The sequence below is a fragment of the Panthera tigris genome, chromosome E3, assembly GCF_018350195.1.
Source record: "Panthera tigris isolate Pti1 chromosome E3, P.tigris_Pti1_mat1.1, whole genome shotgun sequence".
Lineage (NCBI taxonomy): Eukaryota > Metazoa > Chordata > Mammalia > Carnivora > Felidae > Panthera > Panthera tigris.
The window spans coordinates 23,744,325-23,766,310 of NC_056675.1; the positions used below are offsets into that span (position 1 = coordinate 23,744,325).

Here is a 21,986-nt window from a genome sequence, read left to right on the forward strand (position 1 = left end):
TCATAGCTAAAGGACTTTGGGTTCTATGGGATCCAATCATTAGGTGGCACATGTCCCTGATTTCAAGCTTTTGCTTCAGATTTTTAAACCTTTTAGCTGAGGTACAACTGTAAGCTTACTGCTCTTTAAGAAAGTAAATGAGGGGCGCCTGGATGGCTCAGTCTGTTGGGGCTCCGACTTCGGCTCAGGTCACGATCTCGTGGTCTGTGAGTTCGGGCCCCGCGTCGGGCTCTGTGCTGACAGCTCAGAGCCTGGAGCCCGTTTCGGATTCTGTGTCTCCCTCTCTCTCTGCCCCTCCCCTGCTCATGCTCTGTCTCTGTCTCTCAAAAATAAATATTGGGGGAAAAAAAAGTAAATGAAAACGAATACTAAAATCCAAAAAGTCAGAATTGTCAGCAACCTTAATAGGTGTATGTATGTATATATATATTTTTTTCATTCATTCATTCACTCATTCACCCATTCATTCAGCAAATATTTATTGAGTGCCTATCTGCATGTTAGGCACTGTGCAGGGCCCTGGAAACACAGTGGTGAGCCATAAGAACAAGTCCCTGACAACACGGAGCTTATGACTTAATAGGAGATACAGATGCTAGATAAATCATCAAACATGTAATTATATATTGTGAAAAGTGTTCTGAAGAAAAGTATGCTACTCTAAATGAATATAGGAGACCTACTTTAATTTGGAGCAGTAGAGAAGGGACATTTAAGGCAAGACCTTGTCTTGGTCTGTTTGAGCTGCTGTAACAGAACACCAGACACCGGGTGGCTTATAAACAACAGAAATTTATTTCTCATAGTTCTGGAAATTGGAAGTCCAAGATCAGGGTGCCAGCATGGTCGTGTTCTGAGGAGGATCTTCTTCCGGGTTAGACATGGCCAACTTCTCGTGTCCTCACATGGCAAAAAGCCGGAGAGGAGGCAAGCCCCGTCTTCATGACCTCATCTAATTCTAGCCACCTCCCAAAGGCCCCACCTCCTCCTCCTAATACCATCACATTGGAGGGTAGGGTTTTAACATGTGGATTTTGGGGGTGGTGGACACATTCAGTCCACAACAGATAAGTAATCTCACAGGTGCGAAGTGGAAGGAAAAGTGTTTTAAGCAGAGGAAACAACACAAGTGAAGACCCTTGGGAATGAAAGAGAGGATGTAGTCAAAGAACTGAAGGAAGGTCAACATGGCGGGGATACAATGACTGAGGAGGGTGAAGAAGATACTACCGGGGAGGATGGCAGAGACCAGACTGTGTGGGGGATGTGGACCACAATGGTGACTTTTAAGGAAGCCTTTGAAAGTTGTAAGGGAAGGACTCACTTTAGTGGACATGTGTTTGTTTGAGGTTCTTCTGGCTTTTGTTGAAAGGACAGACGAGGTGGGCGGCAAAGAGGAAGTGAGGGGGTACAGTTGAGACATGATGGTGACCTACAGTGAAGACAAGGGGATGGAAAGAAGTAGATGAATTAGGGACCTGTTTTGAAGGTAGAACAGACAACATTTGGAAAGAGTGTGGCTGGTTCAGAGCACAGGAAGAGAGGGAGAATGTCAAGAATGTCAGTAGAACAGGGGCACCTGGGTGACTGAGTAGGTTAAGCATCCAACTCTTGATTTTGGCTCAGGTCGTGTTCTTGGGGTTCGCGGGCTCGAGCCCCACATTGGGCCCTGCACTGACAGTGCAGAGAGCCTGCTTCGGATTCTCTCTCTCCTTCTCTCTCTCCACATCCCCTGCTTGTGCTGTCTCTGTCTCTCTCTCAAGATAAATTTTTAAAAATTAAAAAAAAAAAAAAAGAAAAGAATGTCAGCAGGACAGCTAACCACACTCCCTTTTAGAAACCCAGTCTTCACTGACCATCTCCAACATATGCAAGCCCCAATTTCCTCCTCTATGAAACAGGAACACTGCTCCTTGCTACTTACCTTTTCAGGTCGTTATGCCGATTGAAAGGGTCAATGCATGGAAAGCGTCAATGGGCAATGCTCGAAATGGCCCTCCTATGATTACCCCCTTTTTGCCCCGTATCTTCATCTTTCGTCCTTTGGTAATACTGCTATTCTTCAGGTGGACCAGATATTGTCCTCTCTTTGCTCATCCACTCACCTCCATCTAAATTTCCTCTCTCTTCCTTTTGAGCAAAACAGAGGTTACCCCTTCTCAGTCCGTGAATTCTCCCAGCCATCAACTTTCAGGTCCACGGCAATTTCTTCTGCAATGCTGGGGTCTCTTCCACTACCGCGGGTCCCTTAGGTACAGTCCCTCAGCTTTTATTATTTTGCAGGGCAACAGAGTCAGCTAGATATGGTTTCCCTGGTCTCCAACATGGTTGCTAAAGCATTTTCTCCAACAGATGAAGAAGCAAATGCCCTCCAACAAGATCTTGTGGATGTGCTCGTCACCCATACGCCTGGTTCTCAAGAAAGAAAAGCCATGATAGGGAAACTCAGGTTGTGTCCCCCCAACAAGGTGACGTCATCGTGGAAATTTCTAAAGTATAAGCGGCTAGCTGTTCTCCTAGAAACTAACTGCAACTTCTTGGGCTAGGAATTCCAAAGTTTGTGGTAGCTGCTTCCGGATAACATCCCAACTAAATCAATTAAGGATTTAATAAGTAAATGAAGCTTTAAAAATCAATTGGAATATCATGCCAACATCAATCTCCTGGTTTTAACAGTGTAATACGGTTATGTAAATATCACTGAGGGAAGATGGGTGATGGGTATAGAGAAAATCTGTGTAAGTGTTGTTCATCTTACGCTATTTCAAAATAAGACGTTATAATTTTTAAAATCAAATGCAACTCAAAAGTTAATTATGGCAATCAGTTTTGAAACGCTCTATGATTGTACTTCTACGTGCTTTAAGGAAGAACAAAATGCTTCACAAGTCATCAAAGCTGCAGAAGCAGAATGCAAGTCATGTGAAAAGTCAGGTAGACACAACACTACAAAAATACCTCCATTGATAGAGTCTGAGTTTCCAGACCGTTACCCCAGAATCCCGAGTGGTAGTGACGCTCCCCAGCTCTTGTGACAAGGTTATCCCCCTACCTTGGTTCCACCAAGCCATCCAGCCCTTGGGCCCTCCCCACCTTCCTTAGCCTAAATCCTGAAAAGTTCAGTGGGCCAAAAGGTCAACCACATATTTATCCACCCATAAGCCCTGGCACAAATGTCCCCAAATATGCCCAATCAGCTTGTGTACCATACTAACAATAACCACAGTGGCTAACACTGACTGGATACTTCTTTTTTCTTAGTGGTTTTTTTTTTTTTTTTTTTTTTTTTGTTTTTTTTTTTTTTGAGAAAGAGAGAAAGAGAGCACAAGTGGGGGAGGGGCAGAGAGACTGAAGAAACGCAGAATCCGAAGCAAGCTCCAGGCTGAAGACGTCAGCACAGAGCCTGACACAGAGCTCTAACTCACGAGCCGTGAGATCATGACCTGAGCCAAAGTCATACACTTAGCCCACTGAGTCACCCAGGCCCCCCTCCACCTTCATTTCTAGCCCTTCTAGAAAAACTCCGCCCCTCCTCCTCTGAGACTGAAGAATTTATAAGTGAAAAATGACCCCATTTTTCGCAAGTGTGGAGGGAGAGGAATAATCACAGCCACCTTCATCCAAAAGTGTGGAAAAGGGGCGCCTGGGTGGCTCAGTCGGTTAAGCGTCCGACTTCAGCTCAGGTCACGATCTCGCGATCTCGCGGTACCTGAGTTCGAGCCTCGCGTCGGGCTCTGGGCTGATGGCTCAGAGCCTGGAGCCTGCTTCCGATTCTGTGTCTCCCTCTCTCTCTGCTCCTCCCCTGTTCATGCTCTGTCTCTCTCTGTCTCAAAAATAAATAAACGTTAAAAAAAAAAATTAAAAAAAAAAAAAGTGTGGGAAAAAAAAAAGCATCACCAAACCTGAGACAAACTTTTTTATGCCTTTGAAAAGACATACAAATCAAATAGCATTTGTCCATCTCTCTGCTCTTCAAAATTATCGTGCTTGCACCTGAAGTTTTAAGCAAAGAAATCCATTCAACAAACCTAAAATCATGAAACCCAGATTTAGAGATGTATCCCCTTGCTCTAATGAATGTCCAATTCAGAATACCATTTTGTCTTCAAAGAGCCCTGAAGGTTCTCATCCTTATCTTTCTGTTCTGGTAGCAGAAATATTACATCTTTGAAAAGAAAAAAAAAAAAAAACATTATTCTGAGAGCTAAAACAGAAAAGGCTTTGAACTATTTAGAGATAAATCAACTCATAGTTACCAGTAAACCAAAAAGAAAAAAAGAGACTATTTCAAACCAAGTAGGCCCCTCTTACATATATTCAAATGTTAATTTCCAAATCAGCCTTAAACTATCCACACATGCATTCGCATTCTGCTGAAATGTCATACAAGCCCCCATTCAATCAGTTAAACAATTTAATTCTTTCTCTTTCTCTGAGGAAGGAACCAGGTCGCCAGAGAAGCAAACCTCAGGTAAAGCATCTACACCCTAATTCAGGTAGCTATTACTAGTGACATATAACCTCTTTCCCCTGGATGGCATTCCTTAGAATTCATATACAAATTTACCTTACTTCATTTAAATTTTAAAATTCTTCTTTCAGCTGAGTTGCTGAATTTTGTAATGAGGAGGGATAGCAGGTATCCTCAGGGCCTCCAAGGACAGTTGGGCTGTGTGTGCACTGCACAAAGGCACTTGGCCAAGGCGATGAGTAGGGACAAATGCAGTCCTCCCTCTAATCACTAGCTAAGCCATCTGGCTGGGTCCAAAGGCCTTTAGACAAAGCAAGGAATGCTTTTTGGTAATTTGCCCTCCCCCACCACTCTGAGAAAGCACTTTTTATGGAAGTGGCACTTCTTTGTAAGCCACCTAAAAAAAACTATAAGTGCCAGTTGTGGCCCTAGACATCACCCACCTGTGGGCTGTATCCTTAAGATGATCTACATATGACTTGTAGGTAGAACCAGGCTTTTGTCCACAGAATTCCTCAGCTCTCAGCTCCAGCCCTTCCCTACTCTTATCCCCAGGCTTCACTCTTTTTTTTTTTTTCCATTTATTTTTAATGTTTATTTATATTTGAGAGAGACAGAGAGACAGAGAGAGAGAGAGACATTACGCAAGCGGGAGAGGGAGAGAGAAAGGCGGAGACAGAATCCAAAGCAGGCTCCAGGCTCTGAATTATCAGCACAGAACCCGATGCAGGACTCAAACTCACTAGCCATGAGATCATGACTTGAGCCAAAGTCAGACGCCTAAACGACTGAGCCACCCAGGCGCCCTTTTCTTAAAGTTTATTTATTTCGAGAGAGAGATTGAGAGAGAGAGAGAGAGAGAGAGAGAGAGAGAGAGAGAGAGAAAGGGAGAGAGAACAAGCGAGGGAGGGGCAGAGAGAGAGAGAGAGAGAGAGAGAGGGAGAGAGAGAGAATCCCAAGCAGGCTCTGAGCCATCAGCACAGAGACTGATACAGGACTCAAACTCATGAACTGTTGAGATCATGACCTGAGCCAAAATCAAGAGCTCAACCAACTGAGCCACCCAGGTGCCCCGCTTCACCCTTATTCCATTTCCATAAATTCAAGTACAAGACCCATTATTTCTGATTCTTAATTTTACCAAGAAATTAAAGTACAGATGCTTCCTGGAATACTCAACCCTCGACAGATTATTTTATAAAGTGCATAATGCTATTTCATGGATAAATAAAATGTTGCATCACAGATGAACCCCAAAGAACCTCAGTATCAGTAAACTAAATTTATTCTTACTCAAAACTGGATAGTGCCTGGCTAATCTGGCAACTCTACAAAATTCAAGTTTTTCCATACATGCCTTCTTTTGTAATGGCCATCACTGAAATACAATTCGCACCCCATAGAACTTACCCATTTAAAGTATGTAAGTCAATGTTTTTAGTGTATTAAGAGTTGTGCAACCATCACCATGATCAAGGTTAGTGCATTTCCATCAGCCCAAAAAGAAACTCTGTACCCATTAATAGTCACTCCCCATTCTGTCCTCCCCCCCCCCCAAATCCTGGTAGTCACTAATTTACTTTCTGTCTCTGTGGGTTCTAAACATTTCATATGAATGGATTCGTACACTAGGTGGTCTTTCGTGACTGGTTCCTTTCATTCATTCAACGTAGCGTTTTCAAGATTCATCCATGTTGTAACAGGTGCCAGTATTTCATTTCATCATATGGATGTACCCCATTTGTTCATCCATTCTTCAGTTGATGGGCATGTGGGTTGTTTCCACCTTTTGACTATCATAAATAATACTCTGACTTACCTTTGTAAAGGCTTGTTCCGATTGCTGTGTTGAAAATAGAATAGAATGGTGCATCTGAGACAAGGAGAACGGCAAGGAGTTCTTGCAGGGATCCAGGTGAGAGTGGTTGGCAGCTCACGCTTGGGTAAACATGTCAAAAATGGCCACTTTCTGATGTGTTTTTATATAACCTGCTTCTGAAGCTTCCCCTGCTTCTTTTTCTTTTTTAAACCATCACTACACTTACTTCACTGCATTTTTGCCGACTTATTGGATTACAGATATAACACCTTGATGTAAACACCTACGATTATCTTTCTTGCTGGGTATGTGTTAGAATTTAACAAAATCTTAGCTCTCCCAGGGTTTGCCTGCATGAACCAACCAAATCAAAATCTGCAAAATGAGACCTTTCCAGTGTCTCTACAGTTTCGCTATAAAGATTTCATGGCCTCAGCCTCTAAAATTATTTCATCAAGTTCAATGGATAGGTGTTCAATTCTTTGCTAGCCCATTTTTTCCAACAATTTTGCTAATGATGTTTCTGTAGCAGCCTTCTTGTCTAATGTACTAGTTGAAATGTCAAAAAGCACAGGGTTTAAAAAGCTTTTCTCCAACAGAATATACTCCTTCATATGTGACATGGTAACTTGATTCGAACAATGTCATAAGGGCATTTTCTTGGTTACATTAAAATTTTGTTTGCATGCATTTTTCGATAGCTTTCAGCTATTGAATAGCAATATATATAAGAAGCTGAGAGACTTATGTAATCAATATTTTGTATGTCCAAAAATAGCACAGCTCCCTGAGAAAGTTGGTCTGTGATAACAGAGAAGACCTTATTCTGGGGGGCATCTGGACAAGTTTGTCAACAAGTTTGGGGGTGGAAGTCAGAAAGAGCTAGAATTCTTTGCAAAATGGACAGAAAAAGAATCGAAACCCCAGAGGAAGATAAGAGCCAATGAGACTGGGCATCACAAAATTGAAGAGGGAAATCAAGAAAGAACAGGAGCAATCGGGGCACCCGGGTGGCTCAGTCAGTTAAGCATCCGACTTCAGCTCAGGTCATGATCTCATGGTCCATGAGTTCAAGCCCCACGTCGGGCTCTGTGCTGTCAGTTCAGAGCCTGGAGCTTGCTATGGATTCTGTGTCTCCCACTGTCTCTGGCCCTCCCCCACTCACTCTATCAAAAAATGAATAAACATGTAAAAAATTAAAAGAAAAAAGAAAGAGCCAGAGACAGGATCCCTCTCCTGACCACTGCAAGACCTGAGGATGTACAGGAATGCCTGCTGGATAGGTTAGTGATTTGTTGTGAGGCGTGCAATGCCAATCCCACTTTGATCCCCCCACTGGAATCATCAGTGAAGTCTAGACTGCTGTATCAGCTATCTATTGCTGCGTAACATGTTACCCCAAAATGCAGTGGCTTAAAGTGACCATGTTTATTACCTCACAGTTTCCGTGAGTCAGAAACCTGAGCCTGGATTAGCTGGTCACAAGAGTGTCAGGCCTTGGGGAGAACTGGGATGCCAGAACCTTAAAAGCATGTTTACAGGGATCAGTATTGGGGTTCAGCATCATTGTATATCATCTTCAAGCTTCTGTTCTTTCATTTCTATAGCTAAGTAATTGACAAGACCAGTGTGGGTGTTTGAATATGGGAACGGTCATGGACTAGACACCAACAAAGAGAAAAGCCCCCTGCATCTGTACAGAGATCAGAAGGGCCTTCACAAGAAGTCATGTGAGAAGGCAATTCTGGGTGCCACTTAGAAAATGAGACTTGGAAAGAGCACGTTGCTGTGTGAGCAACACCAGACTATACAAGGGGACTACAGGTCCCTCCCCACACTCCAGAATTCTTGCCCTGCACGACGCTAAATCAGGAGGAAGAAAAGCAGGAGCCCGTACTGGCTGCCCTCGGGGGACAGGAGGCATAGGCCCAGTTGGACAAGCAGGCTTGGGTACCTGGAGTCAGTTGGATATGACTCAGTCTCCCTGAGGCCAAATTCCCAAACAAAGAAGGCCCCTGGAGGGCCAGAGAAGCAAACCTCTCACCCCCCGTTGAGAGTCACTTCCAGAACAAGACCAGGGCTCAAGGAAAAAGCCTTAAATATTATTGTGCTATTTTGTCATCTGTGTAAAGACAGTTTTCAAAAACAGGGTCCCTGTAACCTATCAGGTGCTCAGGTGCATCTGAGCTCAATTCAGGGTAAAGCTTGGTGCTCTCTGGGGCCCTGTGAAGCCAGAATCTCCACACTCTACTTGTTACAGAGAAAATAGCGCTGTGTGATCAGTTGCACCTACAATAAAAAACAATATTCAGATGTCCAAAAATTAAGACAAGCAGGGAAGAGAAGCCATTCTAACCAGCTGAAGGTTATCATAAAATCCAACCTAAATTTGTTCACATAACTGAATGGACCAGGGGCAGATCTACAGGCATGATTTGATCCAGGCTCTAAAAGCTTTTACCAGAACCTGGTTTTGCTCACACCTTTTTTTTTAAATGTTATTTATTTTTGAGAGAGAGTACACAAGGAGCGGAGGGGCAGAGAGAGAAAGGGAGACACATAATTTGAAGCAGGCTCTAGGCTGTCAGCACACAAACTCACCAACCATGAGATCATGACCTGAGCCGAAGTCAGACGCTTAACCAACTGAGCCAACCAGGTGCCCCTTCTCACACCATTTCTTAGTTCCATTTCTTGACAGCTTCTCTTCCTACAATTTCAAGATGGCTGGACAGTTCATGTCCAGAAGGAAAGCAAATCTTTCTCCCTCGCTTCCTGTCTCTTATCTCTGCCTCTCTGTCTTTCTGTCCATCTCTCTCCTTTTCCCCTCCAATAGTTGAATAAAAATCCATGGTCTGGGGGTGCCCGGGTGGCTTAGTCAGTTAAGTGTCCAACTCTTGATTTTGGCTCAGGTCATGATCTCAGGGCTCCTGAGTTTGAGCCCCACATAAGGTTCTGCACTGACAGCACACAGTCTGCTTGGAATTCTCTCTCTCCCCCTCTCTTTGCCCCTCCCCTGCTCACGTGTACCAGTGTGCCCGCTCTCTTTCTCTCTCAAAGTAAGTAAATGTTAAAAAAAAAAAAAAAATCCGGCGCATGTCCGACTTCGGATGCATCCAACTTCAGCTCAGGTCATGATCTCGCGGTCCGTGGGTTCGAGCCCCGCGTCGGGCTCTGTGCTGACAGCTCAGAGCCTGGAGCCTGTTTGATTCTGTGTCTCCCTCTTTCTCTCTCCTCCCCCACTCATGCTCTCTCTCTTCTCACAAATAAATAAACATTAAGAAAAAATTTTTTTAAAAAATCCACGTCCTGGCTGTCACTGGCCCATCCCTGAATCAATCCCTATGGTTTAAGGAATGTGATATGCTGATTGATTTAAGAGAATCAGGGGCGCCTGGGTGGCTCAGTCGGTTAAGCATCCGACTTCAGCTCAGGTCACGATCTCGCGGTCCGTGAGTTCGAGCCCCGCGTCGGGCTCTGGGCTGATGGCTCAGAGCCTGGAGCCTGCTTCCGATTCTGTGTCTCCCTCTCTCTCTGCCCCTCCCCTGTTCATGCTCTGTCTCTCTCTGTCCCAAAAATAAATAAACGTTAAAAAAAAAAAATTAAAAAAAAAAAAAATCATGAAATGCTTTAAAAAAAAAAAAAAAAAAAAAAAAAGAGAATCAGAGCCCACCCTGGAGCTGAAGGTGGGATTCATCTCACCTAATCCACGAGTGACAGTCCCAGAGGAATGCTTCCCCAAACGAAATTCAGTCTTGTGGGGAAGGAGGAATTAATGCTGAGTCATTATAAATGGCAAGTGCTAAAGATAAATAAACATACCAGGCCTCCATCTTCACAAGAAGTAAAAGATCCCTGAGGGAGAACTGAAAAGGAATAGGATGCCCACCCACAGCAATGTTAGGTTTCCGGGCTAAGCTTACATTCCAGAGCTAGACTGTTTCAGCCAGAGATGGCTGCCTGTTTCTCAGCTCCTTGTACATGGCTGGCATTTGCTTACCCTGCACTCATTTCCCCTTATTCTGTGTATTCAGTTCAGGAGGTCACAAGTCGAAGCGTGGCTCGGCTGGATTCTCTGCTCAGGGTCTCACCTGGTTGAGAGCATGCTGGGGCTGGGGTCCCATATGAGGCTTGGGTCCCCTTCTAAGATTGCAGGCTGCTTTCAAACTTTAGTTCCTTATGATTGTATGATGAGGTCTCCCCATTCTCTTGCTGGCGGTCAGCCAGGGACCTCTAAGCTTCCAAGGTCCACGCTAGGTCCTTGCCACGTGGTCCCCTCCATAGGCTCTCTCACACTGAATACCTCTGACTTCAGGAAGGGCTAGCTCCTTTGAATGGTACAGCTAGTTAAGTATGACTCACTCGGACGATCTGCCTTTTTTTTAGTGTTTATTTACTTATTTTTAATTTTAAATTATTTATTTATTTTGAGAGAGACAGAGAGAGTGTGAGTGGGGAAGGGGCAGAGAGAGAGAGAATCCCAAGCAGGCTCCATGCGGTCGGTGCACAGAGGCTGATGTGGGGCTTGAACTCATGAGACCGTGAGATCATGACCTGAGCCAAAGTTGGATGCTTAACCAACTGAGCCACCCAGGTGCCCCACTGCTTATTTGTTTTTGAGAGAGGAGAGAGCCAGAGACAGAGCATGAGTTGGGAGGGGCAGAGGTGGGGGGGAGGGGGGAAAGAATCCAAAGCAGGCTCCGGGCTCTGAGCTGTCAGCACAGAGCCCAATGCAGGGCTTAAACTCATGAACCACAAAATCATGACCTGAGCTGAAGTCGGAACTGAGCCACCTAGGCACCCCAATAATAGGCACCACCTTTTTATTAAGTCAAAAAATTAGTAAAAGCTAATAGTCTAAGACTAAAGTCATAGGAGTGGCACTCCATCACACCCACAGATTCTGCCTGGACTCAGGGGGAAGAGATTACACAGGTGCACACCAAGGAGCTTAGCGCCACCTTAGAATTCTGTCTACCACAGTTTAGTAACTGAACTCTTCTGGAATCATCCATTTCCTTTTCAGTCAGTGTGACTCGGGGTAAAGTGTATCATCTTCCAATCCACAGCATGGGACAAGCACTGTGCAAAGGAGGGCATGCTGAAGACACGGTGTATAAGTCAGCTTTGGCTGCAGTGACAAATAACCCCAAAGTCTCAATGGCTTCCCATAACAAGTATTTATTTCTTGCTCCTGAGTATTCAGGTTGGCTGTGGCTCTGCTGGGTTCTGCTGATCTCAGCTTGGCTGTAAGCTGCAGGATGTGTTCATGTCTGTTCCCTATGTCTCCTCATCTACACATCGCCTCACGTGGAGAAGCGACTACCAACAGGTCAGGCCAAATCATGTGAGCACATGTAAGACTACTGCTGTGGAATCTATCATTTCTGCTCATGTTCCAACAACCAAAGCCCAAAGTCAGCGGTGTTGAGATACATGGATGTATAAGCCTAATAAAGGAAGTAACCAAAGGAGTTGGGGATGGTCATCTAGTCCACCACACACATGGGAATGTTCCAGAGGATTTCAGAGACTGAAAGCAATTCCTCAGTCTTCTCCTAAGGACAGCCCCTCCCTCCAGATTTCATCAGCATATGTCCAGTCTGAGTCATCAAAGGCCAGGATGGAGGTGAAGGCCAGTAAGGTCTTCACCTGTGGGCAACACCTATGCAGATCTCTCCCCATAGGTCAGACAAGCCCATACCCCTTTCTGAAATAATCAGTAACAATAAGCAGTAAAGGCAGAGAAGTATAAAATGAATCTCCTATGGTGGCTGAAAATCCCAGGAATCACTGGACGGCTGGGATAGATTTATAGAGAGGGTACTCACCCCAAGACATACTTTGTAGATGTCGCACCTGTTCACTCTACGACCTGGTAATTCTGCAGTGTTTAATTTTATTTTTTTTATTACATAAATATGTTTTCCTTGGGAACAATATAGATGTTTTTAAAGGTAAGAATGGGCAACAGACTTACGGACAAAGGAATATTGAATATTTAATACTAAGTTCTTTACTGTGTTGTCACTCTCAGCATTCCTTTAGTAAAGCCAGGGACACACACACACACACACACACACACACACCAAGACACAGCCACCTCTTCTTGGTAATGCATCCCATCTCCAGCAACTGTGGTGACTCCCTGGGCACCAGGACTAGAGAGAATAATGTATTTCTAGGTCTCATTGAAGTTGCAGGAACACTTCCAGCCCCCACAAGCTACGCTCAGCATCTGGAGGGGGCCTGAAGGTGGGGGTTCCGCCAAAGGATCCAGCTGGGGGTGATATTCAGATATCTGACAACCTATATGGAGCAGGTGCCAACCAATCAGGGCCATGGCACCGCGACCTGTGTGCTAGTGACCATGATCCCTGCAGCCACCTGGGGGGCCAGTTGTAGAAGACGGAGGCTGGGAATGCAAGGGCCGGGTTGACACTGAAAGGTGAACAGGAGCAACACCTATCAGTGTGACCCGCTGCTTCCCTGCGCGCAAAGGACTGCGCATCTCAACCTGAGACCCCAGGGGTCCTGCGGGGCATAAGCTGGATTTGTCTTTCTGCCTGAGGCAATCACCAATTATAAGCGCTGTGAGGCAAGCTGGCCTCCCGCCAGAGGAGGAGGTGAAGGGAGTTACAGAATCTCTCTCTGATCTAACTTATTGGAGAAGTTAAAAGATACTCATCCAGGAGGCAGCACCGTGAGAGGTAAAAAGTCAAGATCCAAAAATCCTTCCTACCTGAGGGGCCTTAGACCACAGTTCTTTAACCTCTTGGGCTCAGTCCCCTCATCTGAAAATGGGAATCACAACTGCACCCACGTGGCAGAGTTGTGATGACAACCAAGTGAGCTAATGATATAGGCAAAGCCCCTTCAGCAGTGCCTGATGCAGAGCTGGCCCTCCAGGAGTCACTGTCGCCATCCAACATGGCAGGCAGGGTCCAGGAAGTCAATCAAAACCAAATGATCAGAAGGGAAGGTGAGACACAAAAGCCCCACGACATTGGCAGCGTGACGCCTGATTCAAAGGAAAGTTGTTTTAATTGCTGTTCCCCAGGAAAATCCAAGGCCAAAGGAAAGTGGGTCCTGAGCTGGATCCAAGCCTGCTTGGACCCAACCGGAACCTGCACAGACCCATTCTCACGCAACGCCCCTCTCAGATCAGCCAGTCTGGCCCCGCTAAACCGGGGGCTGGTGCTGTTGGTAACAAGATTGATGATCTGTGATTGAGAAGGAACATGAGCTGCCACTTCCCCGCCAGGATGAGAGAAGAACCAAATCAGACCCTAAACAACACCTGCAGGGCCACACCTTCCATATGCCAGCCTTTTAATTTTCTATCATAACTGCATGTGACATCTGAAAATACACCAGTCTCTACAACACCTACCCATGCTGCTTTTTAAAATCCACCCACCTCTTATGGAACACCAGAGATATTTGGAAACTCAGGCAGGCTTTTCTTCCTATCTCCAGATGAGACATCTACTGTGGATGCGTGACCAGGAAGAGAACGCAGGGCGTGCTGGTGGCAGAAGAGAAGTGCCCAGGATGTCTAACTTGCTCCCTAAGGGATGTCATGAGAAATGACTCTGATTGCTATTTTTGAGACGGCATAACACCTGGGAGGTGGCAAACCACACTGCCGTTGCCCTTTCCTGAGCCCGAGGCCAAGAGCATCCTGCAAATTTGCAGAAGTAACTCCATCCCAGCCTCCAAAAGGATTGGGCCAGTGGGCTGACTTTGCCCTGCTGTGCTATAATCACATGGGTGATTGACTTGCACTATGTATTTCCTTTTTATTTCAACCCATCCCCAAAGCCCAGGGCAACTTAAAACCGGAAGAGCCACCACCTTCGTCAAAAAAGGACTGTTTTAAAAGCTTAACGGGTAACTCCACAGCCATTCATTCAGCTGACTCCCAAAGAAATGGAAGGCATCTGGAAAATGTATTTAAAAATTGATTTAACGTTGAGCCATGTTAAATGTTTTAATTTCCAGGCAATGGAATGCCCACCAAAACATCAATTAGTCCCAGCAATCAGGCAGGAATATTGGCTTCTGTTGAGGGATTCATTTATTTCAGCTCTGCGAAATACCTAAGAAGGAGAAATCCAATGTAGCCTATAGCTCCGAGGAAGAGACATTAAGCCAGAGAAGAAGCCAGATCAAGCCCTGGGTAAAATGGTACCACTGCCAGCACCCGCCACTCCTTACACACAAGTTACTGCCCTCTTTTCAGAGAGAGATGCCAGGAACTCGGGCGTCAGGTCCTCATGCCCTTGACAGAAAACACCCTTCCCACCCACAGCTTCTCTGTCTCCAAGCTGGAAAGCAAGAGAGGCTGAAACGGGGCAGAGAACGTCTCTCTGCTGAGGACACAAGCCAGCTGGAGAACTTTTAAAATCATTTTTAACAATTATTCTTCCTTTTGGTGCCTTTGAAATTTCAAGGCCCTGGGGTCTCCCCGCCCCAGGGGAGGCTGTGGATTGGGGTAGGGGGTCTCACAGTCTGAAGTGCCTCTGTTTCCACACACCCTGGGCCGGCTGCTTGGGCACTGAAGGGCGATGCACACACGCTGCTCACCACACGGTCTCGGCCATAAGAACCAGCAAAGGACAGCAGAGCCAAAGACCCCAGGCGCTGGGGGCTCCTAAAAGGAAACAGGGATGCACAGGAGGCCTCAGCAACCCGCGGGGGGAGGAGGGGTGGTAGTGGGCAGATGCATCATGCCCAGTTCCCTTAGTCTCCCTCTGGCCCATTCACGTGATTCCCCCCGGAATGTGGTTTGTTTGCTCTTTTCTCTTACGTGGGAATCATGACCCGAATGCAGGGCCCGCGAAGTGAGAATTCAATGTCATTATGTGAATCAGCTGGTACCAGAGCTGCCTTAATCCTAAGAGTCACCTGGGGAGATGGTTAAAAATGAAAATCCCAGGTTCCTCCCCCCCCCCCCCCCCGGAGATTGTGATTGAGCAAGTCTGACACGAGGCCCAGGAATCTGTATTTTAAGGATCCCTCCCAGGTGGTCCTGACAATGAAGCGAGTTTAAGAAACAAGAGAGTAAGGGTCTTCCCCTCAGGAAGGGCCTGTGGGATGAATGAAAGGAGTAGGGCATCTAAGGTCCCACAGGGACACCACTTTCCGACACTGTTGGTTCAAGGAAAAACTAGTCCTGCCTCTCTACAGGGGATTTTGCAACATCCGTCAAAATTACAAATGTACATACCCTCTGACCTAGCAATACCACTTTGAAGACTTTATCCTGGAGATATACTTGAACAGATGCAAAGGATAAAAGGTTATTCCCTGCAGCCTTGTTTGTAAGTTGTTTTTTGTTTTTTGTTGTTTTTTTTTTTTAAAGAAAACACTGAACTATCCGTCTGTAGAGATCTGGTTAAATGCAGTTATGATGCAACTAGAAAACCAACCATTGCCGGGCTCCTATGCACAGATACACAACAAAGGGTACAACTACCCTTTATAAAAGTGCAGAGATAATCTATGGGTATGCACAGGCTGACTATCTCTGGGCAGATACACAAGAAGCTGGTAACATCACTTGCCTCTGGGGACGGGAAGGTGATGATGGGACAGGAGACAGACAGAGGGAGACATTTCACTGTATTCCTTCCTTGTCAGACCTTACCTGTTTTGAACCCTGTGTACTAACTCTTGTGTGTATTATATAAAACACACAAGACACGCTATTTAAAAGTAATTTTTAAATGTATGCATATTCTATTTCAATGAAAAGTTTTTAAAATAATAGTAGTATATCAAAGGTCATGGCTCCTGTTTGTGAGTGCCGTCTGTGGCCACTTGTGGCTGCAGAAATTGGGAATTCCCCCAGTTCTCCATCCCCCCGCCAAGGGAAGGCTGGGGCAGACGGAGGGAGACATTCAGGTCAGGAAAAGGCAGAGTGGAGGTTTTGAGCACCAAGTTCTCCTCGCTCCCTGGGTATTTGCTGACGCTGCTCCCTCTACCCGGGACACTGTCCATGGGGCTGAGTCTATATTCTCCCCAGCTTGGGCTCCAGTTTAGACATTACCATCTTTGGGAGGTTGCCGTGGGCACTCCCCGATCCCCCCAAGCCCACATCAGCCGCTTCACCCATGTGTTCCCTCAGTGCCTGTGTTCCCCATCACAGCACCTGTCATACTGCCTCATGGTCGCCTGGCTACGTAGGCCCTCCCTCAACCCCAGGCTCAACTGATAGCTCAGTGAGCATGGAGAACACATCTGGCTTGCTCTCTGCTATCTCCCCAGAGTCCAACACCATGCTTTGTCCAGAGATGGTGCTCACTAAAGATAGGAGGGGCCACAAAGAAGTGACAGACTGAGGGGGAGGGAAGAGAAGAGAAAAGAAAGGCAAGGAAAGCCACACATCCCTGACCCCCTTATCCTAGCTGAGCCCTAGTCACCACCACCTCCCTCTGCCTCCTTCCCTCCCTGGTCTTCCTGGATGTGAAATCATCTTGTTCATTTACAAGACAGCCTCACCTGTCTTGCTCACCCCCATATGCCCAGCCCCTGCTGCAGGCTTGATGCATAGTAGGTGCCCAATATATACTGGTTGAATTTATTAATTAATAGTGCTCAGTGAGAAGGAGGTAGGATGCAAAGGAACCGGCGAAATGCATTTACACTCGAGAGATTCTGATTCAACGAGTTCTGGATGGGGTCCCAGAAACTGGCTGTTTTAAAAGTTCCCCCAGGGCACCTGGGGTGGCTCAGTAGGTTAAGAGTCCCAACTCCTGCTTTTGGCTCCGGTCTGGGCTGGCAGTGTGGAGCCTGCTTGGGACTGGGATTCTCATTCTCATTCTCTCTCTCTCCCTCTCTCTCTAAATAAATAAACTTAAAAATTATTTCTTTTAATTTTTTAAGTTCCCCCAGGTGACTTCTAAGTATAGGCAGAGTTGAGGGTCATTTACAGACGCTTGCTACGGACTTTAGATTTTTCTCCGAATGCAGAGTCTCGGAAGACTATGTGAGACCCCACTTTTAATCTTAGGAACGTCCCCGCCCAAGAACAGGGAACAAGGCTAAGGAGGACCAGGGAGAGTGTCCCCCTCACCTAGAGTAGAAGCGGAGGAGACGGTCCGGGTGGGGCTGGCGCTCGGGGGCGTGTCCAGCCAGGAGCGAGTCTTGGCGCCATCTAGCGCCCGCTGGAGGCTCTGCAGCTGCAACACGCTGAGCTGCCTGCGCTGGGCTGGGGTCACCGCCGCTGCGTTCTCGGGACCCAAGGAGGCTATCTGCTCCGCGGACAGCTCCTGCAGCGGAATGGGGGGGGGGGGGGGGGGAAGGGACAGCGCCCTCAGTGGGTCCCCTCCGCGGGTTTCCCAAACCTCGGTCACCCGCCCAGGGCCGCGCACAACTTTGCCACACCCGTGTACCCTTTCTACTCCTCTTGAGGATCTTTCCCTAAAATCTCCTCACTCTTTCACTGCTAGAATAAGTTTATTTTTAAAATGGAAAATTTTGGGGCGCCTGGGTGGCTCAGTAGGTTGAGCGTCCGACTTCGGCTCAGGTCATGATCTCACAGTCTGTGGGTTCGAGCCCCGCAGAGCCTGACAGCTCAGAGCCTGGAGCCTGTTCCCAATCCTGTGTCTCCCTCTCTCTCTGCCCCTCCCTCAGTCTCACTTTGTCTCACTCTGTCTCTCAAAAATAAATAAATATTTTTTAAAAAAATTAAAAATAAATAATAAAATAAAATGGAAAATTTTAAGTGGAAATTTCCAAAAATGGAAGACCAGAGTGACTTGCCATCGGTAACCATTAACAATAGGCCAAAAGAAATGAAACAACCTTCCTGAATTCTAGCTAGAGTTGTTGGCCAACAATTTCTGAACCAAGGTCTCTTAAAATGTAATAAAAAGGAGGCTTTAAGCGTTATAGAGGTGTTAAAGACGTTTTAGCTCCAAACTGAGACTTCCTCCTTGAAGTAATCAGCATTAACAGAGAGTTGAAAAGACAGTCATGATTTTCTCACTGTGTGACTTAATGTTGTTTAATTCAGCGCAAGGTACCTCCTTCTCCAGGCTCCAGGTCTCCCACCTGAGAAACACTGATTTAGAGAAGAAAACACAAGCCTAAAGGCTAAAGATCTGAATCTGTGTCCCAGCCAGTATCATATGGCTAGTATCTATGTCTGCCATATGCTTGCTGTGTGACCTTAGGCAAGTTTCACAGCCTCTCTGGGCTCTAGACTAGATGTGGAATGGCACAGAGAACTCGTCTCCTGTGTGGATTCTGATGACTGCCTGCACGCCATGCGGGTGGGTCCTGTGAGGGCTCAGTGGAGGAAAGTGACGTCTGCCATGGGCACTGGAAGTGGGAAATTCTGCCAAGGACACTAGGGTCTTTGAGGACCCTGACGAAGATGTTTTCGGAAGTCGCTTCTAGCTCAGAGGACTTGGTGGCTAGTTTCAGTGGGTCTGGAATGAGATGGGATGGCAGGATTCTGAATTTGTAGAGGGGCTTTTAAAGTTATGTTGCTTATTTTCTAAGCACCCCAAAGACTCTGGGAAAGGGGTTATGCCCCCTCACCCGCCCCTCTTCTTTCCTTCACCCTCTTCTTATTCCCTAAGGAGATGCTTCCCTGGAATCGCGTTGTTCCCCTGCTTGGAACCCTTCCCTGCCCCCCGCTTTCAGGACACAGTTCCGGCTCCCGAATGGGGCAATGGGGACTTCACACTCTGGGCCAAGCCCACCTCCGCAGCTGCCTCCCCCCAGGACTCTTCACTGCAGGAGAATGAGCGTCCGTATTTGTAGCCCTCAGGAGAGGCAGCACCTTTGCCCTGCCCTTCCGTGTGCCACACCGTTCCTCCCTCCGACCTAGCTGACCTGCCGAACAAGGTCAGCATCACCTCCTCCCTCAGACACACAGACACACCCAACACAGGTACTCTTCTGGCTTACACCTTACATCTACCATTAATGGAGTCTGTACTATAAAAATTATCTATCTTTCCGATGGGGCTGGCTTGCAGCCCAGAGGCCAGGCTGAATCTCTAGGCCTACTGGACTCTGTTTAAAAAAAAAAAAATAAATTTAAAAGTGGTTGCCAACATTTAATTATCAGGAGGTTTCACATGAAAATGGAGACTTCTGGAATCTGTAAAATAAAATTTTAAAAAAGGGAGATCCGGTAATAGTGATCCCAGATTGTCACACTGCGTTGAGGTGCCAGAGACGAGACGCAGCTTCCCCGTTTAGAGAGGGCTAAGTTTACACAGTTCACCTGGGACTCTACCCAGGCCACTGCACTCTTTCATGTTACCTTCTGAGGCCCAGCATGCACTGGGTTACACCCCAGGGGCATCTCTCCCGGAGCCCACCACAGGGGGGTGGTCAGTAGGGATTTCTGAAATAAATACCCAAACAAGGAAGCAACCACAAAGTGCATCCCAAACAAGACCAGGAGAAAGTGCTCAGCAGTGTGCACCATCCAGAACCAAGCTGCCTATCCCATGCAGAGCCCCCCAGAGGGGAAGCTCTGTAGCCTCAAGGACTACGATTTATCTCTCAGAAACAGCTGGGGGAACTGTCTGTGCTGGCATCTGTCCTGTCTTCTGAAGTCATTCGAGGTCTGCCGTCTGTCTTGAAATGAACCAGTGATGTGGCGTCGCGGGAGTCTGTCCGGCCTCGTTTGTGTGTCTTACACGGTTGTGGTGGACAGAATGTATTTCCAAGTTACCCAGCAAGCAAGAGTACCAGGGCCACTCCTCATCAGAGCACACCGTCCCCACCAAACACTAGTCTTGTACGGGGACACGAAGCAGGGACCCCTCACTGACTACCCCACTACAGTTGACCCAATGCCACCCTGTCAATTTTTTTCCATTGCATCGTCACCTGTCCTTCGAGGTTTTCTTTTTTTTTCCCTTAATAATTTATTGTCACGTTAGCTAACATACTCCTTTGATGTTTTCTTACCACTTTTCCTTAAACCAACTAAAATATTTTTACTTAAATTCATTTAAAAGGGAAATGTTATGTGGTGCAGCCACTCTGGAAAACAGTATGGAGGTTCCTCAAAACTTTAAAAATAGAACTACCCTATGACCCAGCAATTGCACTACTAGGCATTTATCCAAGGGATACAGATGTGCTGTTTCAAAGGGACACATGCACCCCCCCATGTTTACAGCAGGACTATCAACAATAGCCAAAGTATGGAGAGAGCCCAAATGTCCATCCATGGATGAATGGATAAAGAAGACGTGGTATATATATATACAACGGAGTATTACTTGGCAATCAAAAAGAATGAAATCTTGCCATTTGCAACTACGTGGATGGAACTGGAGGGTATTATGCTAAGTGAAATTAGAGAAAGACAAAAATCCTATGACTTCACTCATATGAGGACTTTAAGAGACAAAACAGATGAATATAAGGGAAGGGAAACAAAAATACTATAAAAACAGGGAGGGGGACAAAACAGAAGAGACTCATAAATATGGAGAATAAACTGAGGGTTACAGGACGGGTTGTGGGAGGGGGGATGGGCTAAGTGGGTAAGGGGCCACTAAGGAATCTACTCCTGAAATCATTGTTGCACTCTATGCTAATTTGGAGGTAAATTTTAAAAAAGAAAAAAGAAAATTAAAAAAAAAAAGAAAAAAAAGGGAAATGTTATGGGGCACCTTGGGAACTCAGCTAGTTAAGCATCCAATTCTTGATTGTGGTTCAGGTCATGATCTCACAGTTTGTAAGTTCAAGCCCCGTATCGGGCTCTGTGCTGACAATGCAGAGCCTGCTTGGGATTCGCTGTCTCCCTCTCTCTCTGCCCCTCCCCAGCTTGCGACCTCTGTCTCTCTAAAAAATAAGTAAATAACCATTTTAAAAAATAAATAAATAATTTAAAAAATAAAAATAATTAGGAAATGTTATATAGGTCTACAATCCCTCATTGGCAATTCTGAAATCCAGAAACGTCTCAAAGCTGAAAGTGTTTTCCAAAGTTTAAGACAAACTTCTTTGCCTGCAAAACCTGAATTGACTGAAGGTCATTTAGAGTCTCTATTTATTCCAATTAATGTGACGTCATTGATTACTTCACAGAAATATTAATGCGTAAGGTGCTTCCCCAGACACTGCTGGGGGTGTTAAGTTACATACTGTAGATTCACAGAGTGATCTTTTTATAATCTGGAAAATTCTGAACTCTGAAATATATCTGTCCCCAAGGGTTCTGGATAAAGAAATATGAACCTGTCCTACCATCATAAATAGAAAATCAATACCACCTGCTATGAAGGGAAGACGACCATAAAAATAAGTACAATTAAAACATAAATTAAAGTTTTAAGAAAAAAAAATTTTTAACCCAGAATGTGACCCATTCATTGTTGGCATACAGCTCCCCCCTGGCCCTTTCCGAGAAGGCTGGTTGCAAGCCTCTAGAATCCGAGGCCTGCCATCTGTTCCCCTATGTGATTTGAAATGGGGTCAAGCTCCTATTCTCCTTGAAGAACTGGGTACCTACTTTGAATATCTCATCAGGAAGGCATTTGATTGCTGATGGCTGGAAATACGGCATCAAATCCTTGTCCAGCATTTGGAGCTCTTCCTTAGTTAATCCAGCTGAGGAGGAAAAGGAATCACGAGGGTTTAGATCCAGCCATCAGAACTCTACTTGTTTTATTAATGGTGCTGCCTAATGTACAGATCTGTCTGTTCTAGGCA

The 21,986-nt window shown here is 46.0% G+C and overlaps 1 protein-coding gene across 7 annotated transcripts in view; it reads right to left on the reverse strand.

Moving 5' to 3' along the window:
- Positions 1 to 14,256: 14,256 nt before the first annotated feature.
- Positions 14,257 to 21,986, reverse strand: part of OTOA (otoancorin) — a 74,057-nt gene continuing 66,327 nt past the window's right edge. For 6 of the 7 annotated variants that reach the window (XM_042972219.1, XM_042972225.1, XM_042972221.1 and 3 more), the window contains 4 exons: positions 21,787 to 21,884; positions 17,371 to 17,566; positions 14,830 to 14,946; positions 14,257 to 14,392 (listed from right to left, as the gene is read on the reverse strand). In XM_042972219.1, the coding sequence (XP_042828153.1) occupies positions 14,876 to 14,946; positions 17,371 to 17,566; positions 21,787 to 21,884 (365 nt within the window). In that variant the 3' untranslated portion in view covers positions 14,257 to 14,392; positions 14,830 to 14,875. Of the gene's footprint in view, positions 14,393 to 14,801; positions 14,947 to 17,370; positions 17,567 to 21,786; positions 21,885 to 21,986 lie in introns of all 7 variants that reach the window. The other variant, XR_006212643.1, reaches the window with a different exon arrangement.